The 13,920-nt window shown below is 35.5% G+C and overlaps 1 protein-coding gene across 3 annotated transcripts in view; it reads right to left on the bottom strand.

Annotated features, from left to right (window-relative positions):
• Positions 1–13,920, bottom strand: part of LOC126976998 (SH3 and multiple ankyrin repeat domains protein 2) — a 281,852-nt gene that overhangs the window by 32,307 nt on the left and 235,625 nt on the right. For all 3 annotated transcript variants that reach the window (XM_050825630.1, XM_050825631.1, XM_050825632.1), the window contains exon 6: positions 7,269–7,449. In XM_050825630.1, the coding sequence (XP_050681587.1) occupies positions 7,269–7,449 (181 nt within the window). The remainder of the gene's footprint in view (positions 1–7,268; positions 7,450–13,920) is intronic.

Below are 13,920 nucleotides of genomic sequence, written 5' to 3'. Positions count from 1 at the left end.
TGCCCAAGCCACCAGCGTCATTCCATCAGGACGCTTGCCATCGCGGCGGGTAATACCATTTGGCTCTAAAACAGCTGGTATATTAAGAGCGGCAAATGCCCTGCGGATGACTTCATTAATGCTGGCGTGACGACTGATACGACCTGCCGATTTTAGGCAGGATAACCCGTGGCGTCCAAGAGCATCTACCTGAACGCCACATCTACATTGATGTGGTTCATTCAGTTTTATACCTAGCCGGAGTGATACGCATATTGACAATGTCATATTGTCAAGTAGCGTTCCAATCGGCGCAGAAGGCAAGGCTTGTAACCAAAAGCCCGACTCATTTTGTGTCACGGCCAAAAGACGAGCACGCTCTGTTATGTCAGTAGATGAGATCAATAGATCATCAAAGGCTGACTTACAAAGAAGTGCGTCCCATGCTTTTTGACACTTTAAATCGTCTGGAAAATTTTGAATGTTTGCAATATTTAGCCAAGCATTGTTAGCTTCGTTCAAATACACAATCTCTGAGTTACCTGATACATGATTTACAATTCTAGTAACCAAAGGCTGCGCACTATGAACTGAAGATAGAAATGCTGGTAAGGCAACGCCCGAAACTTTGCGAGTACCCAAACCACCAAACCGTATCGGTAAAGAGGCTTGAGACCATGCACGATCTGTAAACGCGCAATTCAAAACAGTTTCTAAAATATTTTTAAGTGAAATATCAATCACATCAAGCAAATTCGGAAATTTCCATAACGGGCTAGACCTTAAGAGGTACGTAAATTTTGGAACAAATAAACAAGACCGAATAATAGTTAAGGCCATATGAGAATTAATTTTTAATAATCTGTCCGAAACATTATTAAATTTTTTAATGTGATCGTTTAAGATCGTTGGAATTGAAACAGGAAATAATGGAGCTCCAAGAAGGTCAAGTGAATTCTTATCCAAAACTTTAATATTGAGGGCCAGAACATTAAATTTATTGGTAATATCAACCCGGTCTGAAATTTGGAAATTTTCGCCGATAAAAAGCTCGCATTTTGAAAAATTTAACTCAAGGCCGATTGAGCTAAAACTTTCTATTACAACTTTCAAATCATCTAAAACAGAGTCCACTTCACCACCCAAAGTACCATCATCCAAGTACCAAACATTAAATTTTGATTTTAGTTTTGTTATGGCGGAATGAATGGCAAGGCTAAATATTGCTGGACCAAGAGGGTCGCCTTGCTGACAGCCAACAGAAGACCAAATATTATGATTTTTGAATAATAATTTGGATGGTTTACTATAACATTGCCAAATATAATGATATATTGAAGGAATTGAATTTTTAACTTCTCTCAGCAGAGCTCCCCTATCAACAGAGTTAAAAGCATTTTTCACATCTAATTTTAAAAAGACATCACCAGAGTTCCTCTCCAAAAAAGTTCGCGCAGCGTGGACTGCAGCTTCGCAACCACTTTTGCAGCCGAAACCCAACTGAGTTGGAATGAATTTAGTTGATAGGAAAGGAGAAATATGTTTACAACAAATTTTAGAAACAAGGCGTCGAAATGTGCAGCCCACGGCTATAGGACGAATACCACCATCTTTTTTCTTAAGAGCACATATATTCGCACCATATAAAATTTCGGTAATTTCGGTATTAACTTTTCCAGAAAGCATGAGATTTACTAAGAGAACAATGTCCTCAAGCAACGCTCTACCCGCATCCCCTGTGGAAGGACATACCAGATCTTTCAGATGCTGGGGTGTCAGTCCATCGGGGCCGCCGGCAGAACCAGTCTTAAAGGACATTATTGCTTTTAGTACATCACCATCATTAGCCCGTAGATGATTATCGGAAAAAGATGGTTCCGGAATAACACAATTAGCATCTGGTGATGGGTGTTTACTTTGTAAAGCCAAAAGTGTTTCATTTGAGTCGGGTGCCAGGATATCATTTGAAAAAAGTATAGATGCAGCACCTTTCACGTCACCGTCATTAACTTTCTGTTCTACTTTTCGAAAAATGTTGAATTTGGAATTTTGGTTACTATTTAAAATATTGCCAAAGATATTTGGGTCAGAACAATTTGATTTTATTTTCTGTGTGAGTGAACTGTGGTCATCTTTTTTTGCATGTAAAGTTGAATATGCGAACATGAACAAATGCTCCCAACTATCTTTTGAATTTTGGTTGACTGTAGATCGAATGACTTTGGAGAGTGCAGTTGCAACAGTAATGCGAGCCCCTTTTGGAATTCGCTTTACTACTGGAACCGAATTCTTTAATTTTCCTAATAATTCCGAAAAATTTGTTGTAACATGATATGCGTTATTTGTCGAGGGCAAGGTGCTATGATGTATATCCGAAACTAACGCGGAGCTGTGCTTTTTACCGATGTGAATTTTTAAGCCTCTTGCACCTCTAAAATAACGTGTAGGAGAGCATAGGTCACATTTCACAAGATCACTGGCTTGGCTACAAACATTGTTTATGTTTATATTATTATCACTCATTAATTCACTATTGGTCCATTTAACAGTCAATTTAGCATTATTCTGTTTCGGTTTAGTATCTTAAAGTGACGAATTATTCCGCTCAGAATTTTAGTTCAATCAGACTAACCATTTGCACGTCACTTTTTGTCATATAAAGAGCCACTGCAGTATTTATCTGCAATTGATGTCCATAGTCTGGGAACATACGACGTAGTAATAACAGTTACATAGTTATTAAACGAACCTTCGTCAAGATCATGATGTTAATCTATTTAAACCCAAACGTCACCGTGCAAATCACGTGAACACAAACTACAAAGCATACCATTATGGAAATAGTAAATCTGTTAATACGGTTTTAATACTAGCCTTGTTCAAGGTATGTTTCTACTACTGTTATTTGAGAAACTGTATAAAATATTGGTCTTAATAGAAATAATAATTAATATTGAACAATAAATACGACGAAGAGTCCAAGCGTCATGCTCGGCATGAAGTAAAAGAAATTAGTCTTGCCCAGGTCAACACTCCATCTTGTGGGGGCGGTATATGACCGCCATTCGAGGACTTGACTGTCCCAAAAGACAAATGTATCTGGTAATAGAACAAATATACTTCGAGCTATGTGCCACTGTCACTTCATTTTAGCAATCATCCGGGATATGTCAGTGACTTTAGTTCTCCTACGGGTCTCCTCATTTCTGATTCGGACTCGGAGGTAATCGATCTCCATGGCGTTCTGATCAACCTTAGCCTCCGCATTAGGCCCATAGTAAGCGATCACGTTTGCGTTCCGAATGTCATCACTGGCAACACAAACAAGTTAAAAACCTTCGTCTTCAGACACTGGTATTTGGGACGAGAAGATTTTACGGAGCTTCCCGAGCTGCTCATCCGAGTTAGATTCGGCGAGTGACCTTGCCCGCGAAATTGAACCTGCCTAACTGGATTATTTGTCCAACGTAGACGTAACCGTCGTTTATAATATAATTTTTTTAAATAATATTTTATTATGACATAATATTAATAAAGTTACAGTAAATATAAACGATAAGTGGTTGACAAGTGTCTTGTATTTGCACGTGAATTGGTGAAGGACCACACCATTGTGTGATTGCATACAACCTTTCTGTTTATTACCTTATAAGGCCCCCGTTAATTAGACTACATTGTTTTTCGGTCCCTTTCGTAGATAAGGCGCTTAATTATGGGAAATATTGCACAAGTACACTTGAGTAATATAATACTATTTACGCGGTGTCAAAGTGAGTTAGTTATAATATAGACGGAGCATCCGTTCGCGGCTCTAGGTGGGAGTAGTGCTTCTAGCTCTATAAAAATAAAATTGACAAGTGAATGAATAAGGGAAACATATACCCAACCAAAATATTTACACAAAATCATTGCAGCATGTACAAAGTACATGTCCAATGAGTCATTTTTAAAATGATATATTTTATTATGTTTACATACAATTTTACTAATTTTTCGAAAAAAATTCTACTAAAATGTTTGTTCACATGATGATTTTGGACAATTTTTGAGATCATCTTTCACGTCGAGGTTTCGCGTTATAACGTATGCTGACAACGCCATGTTGTTATTATACGTAGTAAGTGGCGAAGGGTATAGGGCGACCACGGCCTTCGTTACGCGTCCAGTCTCAAGCTCCCAAGATATTTAGTAAATGTGTCAAAAATGAAATCTCCTATTTAATTGTTTTACATACAATCTACACTGGCCTTCAAAAGTAAGTATCACACTTTTAAAATTGGGATAACGTTTTAAGTTCACAAGATATACTTTCGAAATAAAAAGGACTCCAAAGAGAATTTAATTTTGTACATAAAAACTTTATAGTCGGTAACCTTCTTTTAAGAATTGGCTGAAAAAAACTTCAAAAACAAAACAACTCCTTTTTCAAAGTGGACGTTTCCGAATTACAATTTTACCATTCACATTTTTCTTTCTGTTTTAAATTTTTTTCAAGATCGATGGGTCTTGTTTTTAAAATTTATGCTAAAAAGCACATAACATTTATTTATCATGCCTCTTTCACAGGGGCGGATCTTGATTTTGTGGGGCCCTGGGCTAATACTGCTTAGGGGCCCTACCTAAATACTCAGCCAATTGCCATTTGTCAAAAAACTGTTTTCTGTAGTAATGTAGGTATATATTATATAATATGTTAAGTACAGGAAAAAAATAGGAAAACAAAATATTTTATTTATTTATTAAAACATTATTTATAGCAAAATAAATTGACAGTTTATGAATGGTTATGTTATATAAATTATAAAGCAACCTTTCTGCATTTTTGTGCTGCAAATTCTTTTATTTGGCCATCGCACTGTAAGTCCTTTGTTAAATCGCAATTTATGGAGAGAACTGATAAATGATTTAGTCGATAGTTCGACATTGTTGACCTGTATTTGTTTCCTATATACGACATCCTGGAGAAAGAGCGCTCCGCTTCACATCTAGTGATCGGCATCGTTAAAAAACTCTTTAAGATGGTATGGCAGTTTGGGAATACATCAACAAGTTTCTTTTCATAAATTATTAATTTTTATCGTTATTTTCACCGAAACTATTGAGAATGCACTCATAAGTACTTTATAAAGCTCTGACAGCATCATAGTGACAAGACCATCTGGTCTGGCTTAAACTTTTTAACGTAAATTTTAGTTTTGTTTCACGATTTAACAGTTCCCACATACGGGTCGAAGCAGAGAAGAAAACGTATATTTCTTGCACTAGTCTCCATTAATAGACAATACACGGAATACACCGACCGAAAACAAGCGACGGAGAATTCAAATTCATATCAAACGGAACGGGTACCGTTTGATAGATGCGCACACGGATTGATTGATCGCAGTGTTGCCAACCTAATGATCGGATTTTTTTTAATTCTACATAATTTTTATTATTGACAATATCGTCTATTGTTTTCAAACAATAGACGATATTGGGAAACCGGTTACCGGTTCACCGGTCAGAGACCCGGTTGGGGGCCCTCTGTATCCACGGGGCCCTGGGCTGCAGCCCCAAAAGCCTTTAAGTAGATCCGCCCCTGTTTCTTTCAGTTGAAGAATGTGCTAGGATCATGGCTTTTCTGGAACTAGGCATCAGTATGCGTCGCACTGCAAGAATGGTGGGTGTGACGGTACGAACGGTCCAGAAGGTAAAGCGAAGGTACGAAGAGACTGGACACCATCTGAGGAGACCTTGTAATGGCAGACCCAGGTGTACCAGTGCCCGAGAAGATCGTTATATTATTTCCACTGTGTTAAGAAATCGCCACCAAAATGCAGTTGAAGTCCAGCAACAGCTACTTCAGACCCGGAGAAGACTTGCTGAAGCAAATTTGAAACCCCGAAGACCAGCGAGTGGCCCAAAACTCGAGAGACAGCATCGAGTAGCGAGACTGGGATACGCCCGTGAACACATGCAGTGGGATGAAGAAGAATGGTCAAGAATTTTGTTTGCAGATGAGTCTCAATTCTCCCTTTATACTTCTGATGGAAGGCGAAGTGTTTACAGGCGACCTTCAAGCCTGCATCTCAGAAAGAGTCCAATACGGTGGAGGCAGTGTACATGAATGGGCTGGCATATCTTCAGAAGGTCGCACAGAGCTAGTAGCCATAGAAAATGGCACCCTCACTGGGCAAAGATATGCTCAAGAGATTCTCAATGAGTATGCAGGGCCGTATTTAGCAAATATGGGTGATGGATCGATGCTGATGCATGATAATGCCCGGCCACTCACGGCTCATATCGTACAAGAGTATATTCAGGAGGTTGGTATCAGCGTGATGGCTTGGCCATCAAGAAGTCCTGATCTCAACCCGATTGAACATGCCTGGGATGAGCTTGGGAGGCTAGTCAGAAATCGCAGACCACCACCTCGGCACTAAAGCAGGCCCTGGTAGAAGAATGGGAGAATATTCCCCAACATCGGCTCCGAAACCTAGTGTTCAGTATGCCAAACCGGCTCGAAGCTGTAATCAGAGCTCGAGGAGGCAATACCAGTTATTAAAAATTAAATAACATGTAATACATTTTAGTTGAATTTTTTTACACTAAACTAAAAATGTCTATTTTCATTGTTTTATCTTTTTTAAGTTAAAAATGTTACTAATGTATAATTTTAGTTTCTAAGAAATAAAGCCTATAAAATTTGCAACAAAACGTTTTTAATCTTAAATCTCTACCTTCTATAGTTAAGAAAAAAATTTAATTTGAAAAGTGTGATACTTACTTTTGCAGGCCAGTGTATTTTAAATGTTAATAAGATTCTTCAATTCATTCATAATAGTTGCCTTAATTAAAACCCTAACACTTAAGAATAAAAAGTTTTTATAAAGTAATAATACTTGCTAAGTAGTACCTTACCTATTCATTCATAATTGTTCGCTTACACTTTATTGAGTCTGTCTGTGTTTTTTAGTAACTCTATGATGTAAGTTTAAGAAACTTATAGTGCGAACTGTAGTCATGCCGCTGCTCTACATAACTTACATAATGACGTGTGTCTACTATTCGTAGCACTGAACGCATCTTTTGGCTCCTGGTGTTGACGATGTCTGTGAGTGGTTGCCACACCACTTTACCATCACGTGAGTCTTTTGCCTGTATGCTTCTCTTAAATAAAAAAAAACACGGTGCCAGCTTTACTAACAAGAACAATGTAGTATAATACATTGAATAATAGAATTTAATGTGCGGATCACCTAACATCAGATGAGTTACGCCAAAAATCCAAGAGTTAATGAGCTTACCTCCAGTTTCAGGACAGTGGAAGTTGGGGTCAAGTCCCTTGGCGCAGGACTTGGTGATCTTGTCGATCTGTCCGTGCTGGACGTGTTCCAGGAACCGCCTCAGGTTGGCCCGGGAGTGGAGAGCCTTCAGCGTCTTCTCGTCCAGTTTCAGCATCTTGTACACGCGCCGTTTATATTTCAGCTGAAATTATTGATGACAAATTAGTAATGTATATACTTAGTCTTGCCATAGATACTGAAACAAAGAAATAGTACATTACGATACAAGTGCGCAAAGTAGCTACGCGCGCACGAGTATCGTATACTATTTTTCCTATTAAGTTGCGCAAAGTTCGATCACTATAATTATTTTCAAACATTCCCGCACGCCTAGCTACATTCCCGCACGCTCGTGTTCACGTGTGGGAGATCGGTACTTTGCCAACGCAAATCCATGCGCAAAATCGAACTTTGCGCACAATAATAGGTAAAAAGAATTTCCTATTGAAAATAACATTTATTACTTTTAAAGTGTGTTAGTTTAAAGCATAAATATAAAACAATTTAAAATATAAAAAGCTTATTCAATATGGTCTACATTGGAAACTTTGTTTATTAAATGTTGCTCAGTTGTTAAAAATTTTCTCATCCGTAAACTCAAGCTACTTTGTGTAATGCAATCGCACTGATTCGGTTCTTTTTATCATCCCACTTATCACCCCACAATATCGCAAAATGTTGTACAAAGTATTGGCGCCAAAATGAGAAAACACAATGAAAAATCGTATAAAAATAACGGATTACAAATTCAAATGTAATATTTTGTTTATTGTTAATTGTAACAGTATTTATGGCCAGACTAAGTATACGACCATATAGTCCAGTTGTTAATGATCTTGCCTTCGGAGCTAGAGGTCCCGGGTTCGAATCCCGGTAGGTCCATATACTTATATTATGAATATAGATGTTTGTTTCTGAGTTATAGATGTATTTATGTATGTTTAAGTAAATATATCGTATTAAATAATTTTGCACCCATAGTACAGGCTGTGTCTAGTTTGTGGCAAGATAATTTGTCTAAAAGTGTGTGAATATATTAGTAGTAGGGATTCGCCGGTTCTGGCTCACAGTAGTAGGGATTCGCCGGTTCTGGCTCCTCGATTCTGGCTCACTTGCTCGTGATGCCTACTAAAAAAAAAAAAAAAGAAGTTTGGTGTCAAACTGGGGGTTTTGATGTATTTCCGAGCGATTGCGCTGATCCGTTTTTCGATATCTCTTATAGTTTCAAAGTTAGCATTTTAAATTAAACAGATCCATAATCATTAATAATCACTGGTCATTTAGCTAATGATTGGTGAGCGACTCAATGTCTAAATTTCCATGAACGTGATACAGGTAATTTACTAATTACCTCTATCACATTCGTTACTACGATTAAAAAGACAGTTTCTGTATTTATTATTTATTTTTAAAACATGATTTAAATAAAGTATATAATAAAACATCATTGCAGATTGTATCATTTTCAAAATATTTGATGAAATCATTCAAACTCTTCTTATTAAACTTAAAGTATAGATACATTATGCAGTACTCGCCACACACTGCGGTATATTCATTCTGTACTCTTGCAGTATTGTAGTTATACATTCTGCAATTCCTTTGTAAAAACATCAGCTGGAATCCCTGAGGTGGACGACCATATGAATCGAAGTATTGTCCAATACCCTGCTCATCAATGTGTATTGCAACCCAGTGAGTGCCTGGCTTATTATCACTATCTAAATTGCTGACAATATAACAGGGCGTTACAACATATATCGGCAATCGGTTTGCCGCATAAACATTATTTTTAATACTGGGATCGATTTTGTTCAAATAATTCTGTATCTCGATTGTATTCATATTAGTTGAGAACAGGGTCTTGTCAGTTGCGAGGATTGAATAGTTATGTGGATCATAATAACATAAGCACTCAATAAATAAGGCTTTAATGTATCTTATTCATGTATTTAAAACTTATATGGTTACAATAAAACAAAATATCATTACAAGCGATTCAAATATAAATCTATGAACATTTGATGAAATTATATTTTCATCAATTTTATTATAATATAAAAGCTGATTGAAAACGAACTTTGTACCTACATACTTACGTAGTCATTAGTACAATCTGGAAATGTTGACTCCATTAAACTATCAATAATTGAACTTATCATTTAAGTGCCATTATGTTTCACCATAATAAAACAAAATATCATTTTATATACATATTTTTATTATATAAATTTATAAGGTAATCTAGTATTTAATCAACATAAAAAATACACAAGGATACAAACGATTCAAACATTAATTATTATATTCTAACTGCTGTAATCTACAGAAATATTACGATTTTTATCAATTTCAATAACATTATCGAATTCCGCATAAACAATACAGTTAATTGTTTGTGTAAGAGCTGATTCAAAACGAACTTCTAATCTTACACTACCATGTTTTATAAGATTCCAATGACTTGAAGAATTTGCTGATAAATCGGGTGTTAAGTCGAAGGCTAGCAAGCAAAACCCTTTGGCATATTGCTCTCTTGATACTCCATTGCCTTCATTTAGGAAATGTATACCTGTTCCTGAGAATAACGTATGATAGACCGTAGTAAAAATATTACTGTCAAACGATGGCTGTAAGGCTTTTGAAGGTATCTGTTGTCCATCTATGTATAAACAAAATGTATTAATATCATAATTTTCGAAATTGAATGGGTTTTTTGTGAGACTACCATTAAAGGATGCATTATTCACAAAACCGACTATACACCTTTTGGGTATTTGACCAAGGAATATGTTATCAAGGGTTTTCCCCTGAATGCCTGATGGTATAGTTAAAACTTTGACTTCTGCTCGCGTGATTGGATATTTTGCTGTGGTAGATGATAAAACTTTTTGATGTGCAAGTAGCACAGTTGGGTTGATTCGTGCTCTTCGAATAATAAGAGTTGCATCTGTAATAGACACTTTAAATTTATGGTCAGTTGATGAAGCCATGAGATTGAAATTTTCTCTAGAACGAACTAACTTTACGCACATGTCAACGCCATTAATCAAAAATTTTTCTTGGTTGAATAAATCTCCATGTAAATGTCCTATCATTTCTATTTCTTTGCTTTCACTAGCCAATTCTTGTCTTTTAATAAATCCTTTATTTTGTTCATCAGTTGCATCCATTTTTCCAGCTGTATCTTCATACCATAGACCACAAGTGAGATGAGATTCTTTTGCAGCAGGTGCATAATTCAATAGAGTTTCAATATAAGCTCGATATGCATATGTATTATTCGGTGGCGATACAAGTTTTTGATTTAAATATACATCAAGTTGACTGAAAAGTGTATGTAACCAATTATTAACTGGGGCCACAACTGTCGGTACTGTCAGTTTTGTATAATCTTGATTCAAAACTTTAGCTTTTATATGGAGTAAAGTATGGGATAAATCCACATAGTCATCACCTGCCCCAGGTACTTGAAATTCTATTGGCCCATCATCAGCAAGTGATGAAATGGGCTTATAATGAATCCATAGTCCACTTTCAATGCTAGTTTGAGTTGATGGTAATGCAAATAAATCCAATTCGGACTTAATGCATTCACAAGACTGACTATGTAAAAATGACATATTTAATCAGTAAATATATCTTTGATTTGTTTTTGATTCAATTTTAATTTCTTAATAGCTTTCGCTTTCGCAGTCAATGATGGAATGATCGCAGAACGACGTTTTCGTTTTGTTATATACCCAGATCCAAACATGTTGATATTATCTATTTTAGCATCAGCTTTTCGTTTCAAATTTGAGCTGACTTCTTTTAGACGAGTTTTTATTGAATCTTCCATGGGGCGTGCATTAACCATATCTGATAATATACCTACACCGGTACTTAATGCTTCTTTACCAATAGTTTGAACACCACTAGACAGTAGTGGTAAAATAGATCTAAACAGCCCCCCAAGAAAACTTCCGATTCCATGACCTCTTTGATACGGTGCTCCTTTATAAATAACTCCAATACCCGATCCGGCCTGGTGAGTATAATAGTGTTCATATGGACATGAAATATTATCACGTTTGTCGTACATTATAATTTTTGAAAGTGGAGTTTAATGCACACTGTTCCAAATTGGAATGGTATCTTTTGACCGGTGCTTGTTCTTATATCTATTTCAATTGTATCAAATTCTCTACGCATCACAGGTAGGTAATGGGGAGGAGAGAAAACGTGCATTTTGTACGCTCCATATATGTATTTTGAGGGATCCAATGGTATTATTCGTAAAAGGGGTGTCATAACATCTCCAACGATTTGAGGCTCCACTATGTCACAATAAACAAATAATTGAGAGGGTAAACCCAAATGCAAATTAGCTGGACACTTTCCAAAATTTTTTTCAACGAGATTCCTGTTTGGTTCGAACCCTAGTTGAAGACATAATTTAGGTGATAGAGTTACAGATTTTATGGATTCATCCGTTATCGTAGCAACTACAATCCTTGAAACCTCATCGCACTTAAATTTAATTTTTTCTCGAGTGTTATTCAGTGCTATCAAAATATGATTTATGTTATCGTAATTTGTGGCTGGAATATGTGTCTTGTAATAAACATATGACGGTTTACTTTCATTGGGTACTTGCATCAACTTTGTTATATAAATAATGTTTTCATGTTCTTGAACGGTGAACATAGTGCATGGGTACTGAAATTCTACTACTCCAACCCTCCATTCACCTTCTAGTATTGTTGGTTTTGGCAGTTTCGTAGAAAATAATGTTGTTGTATTATCAGGAAAATAATCCATAGAACTATTGCTTAGTAAAGTTAAATAAAAACTATCTTTATTCATATTTTTTTCAAAGTAGAAGCTAATATCCAGCTATTAAATTTATTTGGATAACCTCTCCACTTCACCAACAATTCTTTTCTGTTACCGGTATATCGAGAGCGTATTATTTTATCTATTTTGTATTTAGTAGTGGGGTCGAATATGATTTTTTGTAACTCTTTTTCATAAAAAGTACCAACTATCTCTTCGCCTTCTAAATCCTTTAAAGTAAATACTACAAACGGAGATCGGTGTATTATGGTAGATACGATGAATATTTCGTCACTCCAATTTGATTCATATCCTTTTTGGAAAATATGTTTATGTTTTGTTATTCTAACATAATCTCCAACGTGAATTCTTGGATTCACCATACTAATTGATGTTTTTATCTTACTTTCTCTATCATATAAATTTTGCCATACACTCATTATATTTGTATTATTAACATCACATGGACACATTTTTATACTAGAATGAAAACTATGATTATATGAATGCACTAGATCTTGTAAAACATCAATGTATTTATGAGTATTTTTGTGTGTAAAATAGCGCCACATTTTCGTTTTAAGAGTTCTCTGAAATCTTTCGACAATACTTGCTTTAATATCTGGATTATTGGTTGTATAATAATTTATGTTTTTTAATTTAAAATATTTTTGTACATATTTGGAAACAAATTCAGTTCCTTTGTCAGACTGTATATGTGTAGGTGTAGTATTAGCTTCAGCAAAAATACTTTCAAAGCATTCCTTAACTGTTTCAGAGTTTTTCTTTTTCATTGCTCGAACATACGCATATTTACTAAAGACATCAATAACACAAAGTATGTATTTGAAACCATCATTATATTCAGAATAAGATCTCATATCACTTAAATCGGCCTGCCATAACTCATTAATATTAGACAAAATATATCTGTTACGAGAAAATTTTCTTTGAACAGGTTTATGTAATGTATATGTTTCTTGTGATTGTAACCACTTTAAGACACTATTTCTGTCCATTTTACCCTTCATTGCTTTTGACAATTTATCAATAGTGCTGTAGCCAGCAGGATGTGATGCATCATAATAAATTTTATTTATTTCTAATATGGGGTCCATTTTTCCCAGTCCGATCTTTTTTTTAGTTTCCCTGTGTACTTATTACTTGTTGGTGTAGAAAATTCTTCGTCAGGTACTGATTTAGATTCAACCTCTTTTAATTGCAAATGGTTTATAAAATCAACTCGCTTTGGGTTCCCGATATAAGTGAGTGGTACTTTTATTTCCTTCAAAGTTGTTGCGAATTTTTCCCAACCTATAGGTTCACTTTTCTGAAGAGCTCTCAAGGTATCACTCACCAAGTCCACAATATTACTCCCAGGTATTTTTTCATTATCTATAATCACGGTACCAGATTCATCCCAGCTTATTTTATTTTTATTCAAGGAAATCAAATTTAGTAAAAGTTCACCTTTTTTAGCATATGTTTTCGGTATTAGTTTCAGTATTTCAGAGCTCGTGTATATTTCCCCAATATTTTTGTTAACCTCCACTGATGTTTGAGTAGGAACTACATTTATTTTATTCACATCATGATTTATATAATCAGTATCGATTTCATTATGACCTTGATTAAAACCAATATATGAATCATTATCATTTATAAGTGGTATGTGGTATGGTTGTCGATCCTCTTTGACGAAGTTTAGATATCTTTGAAGGGTTTGCAAATATAAAATACATTTCTTTCGATCTTCTATGTCACTGCTTAAGATATTTTGCATATCAGTATCTAA

Source organism: Leptidea sinapis, chromosome 43 (assembly GCF_905404315.1).
Source record: "Leptidea sinapis chromosome 43, ilLepSina1.1, whole genome shotgun sequence".
Lineage (NCBI taxonomy): Eukaryota > Metazoa > Arthropoda > Insecta > Lepidoptera > Pieridae > Leptidea > Leptidea sinapis.
This window is presented reverse-complemented; position numbering and strand designations above follow the sequence as displayed.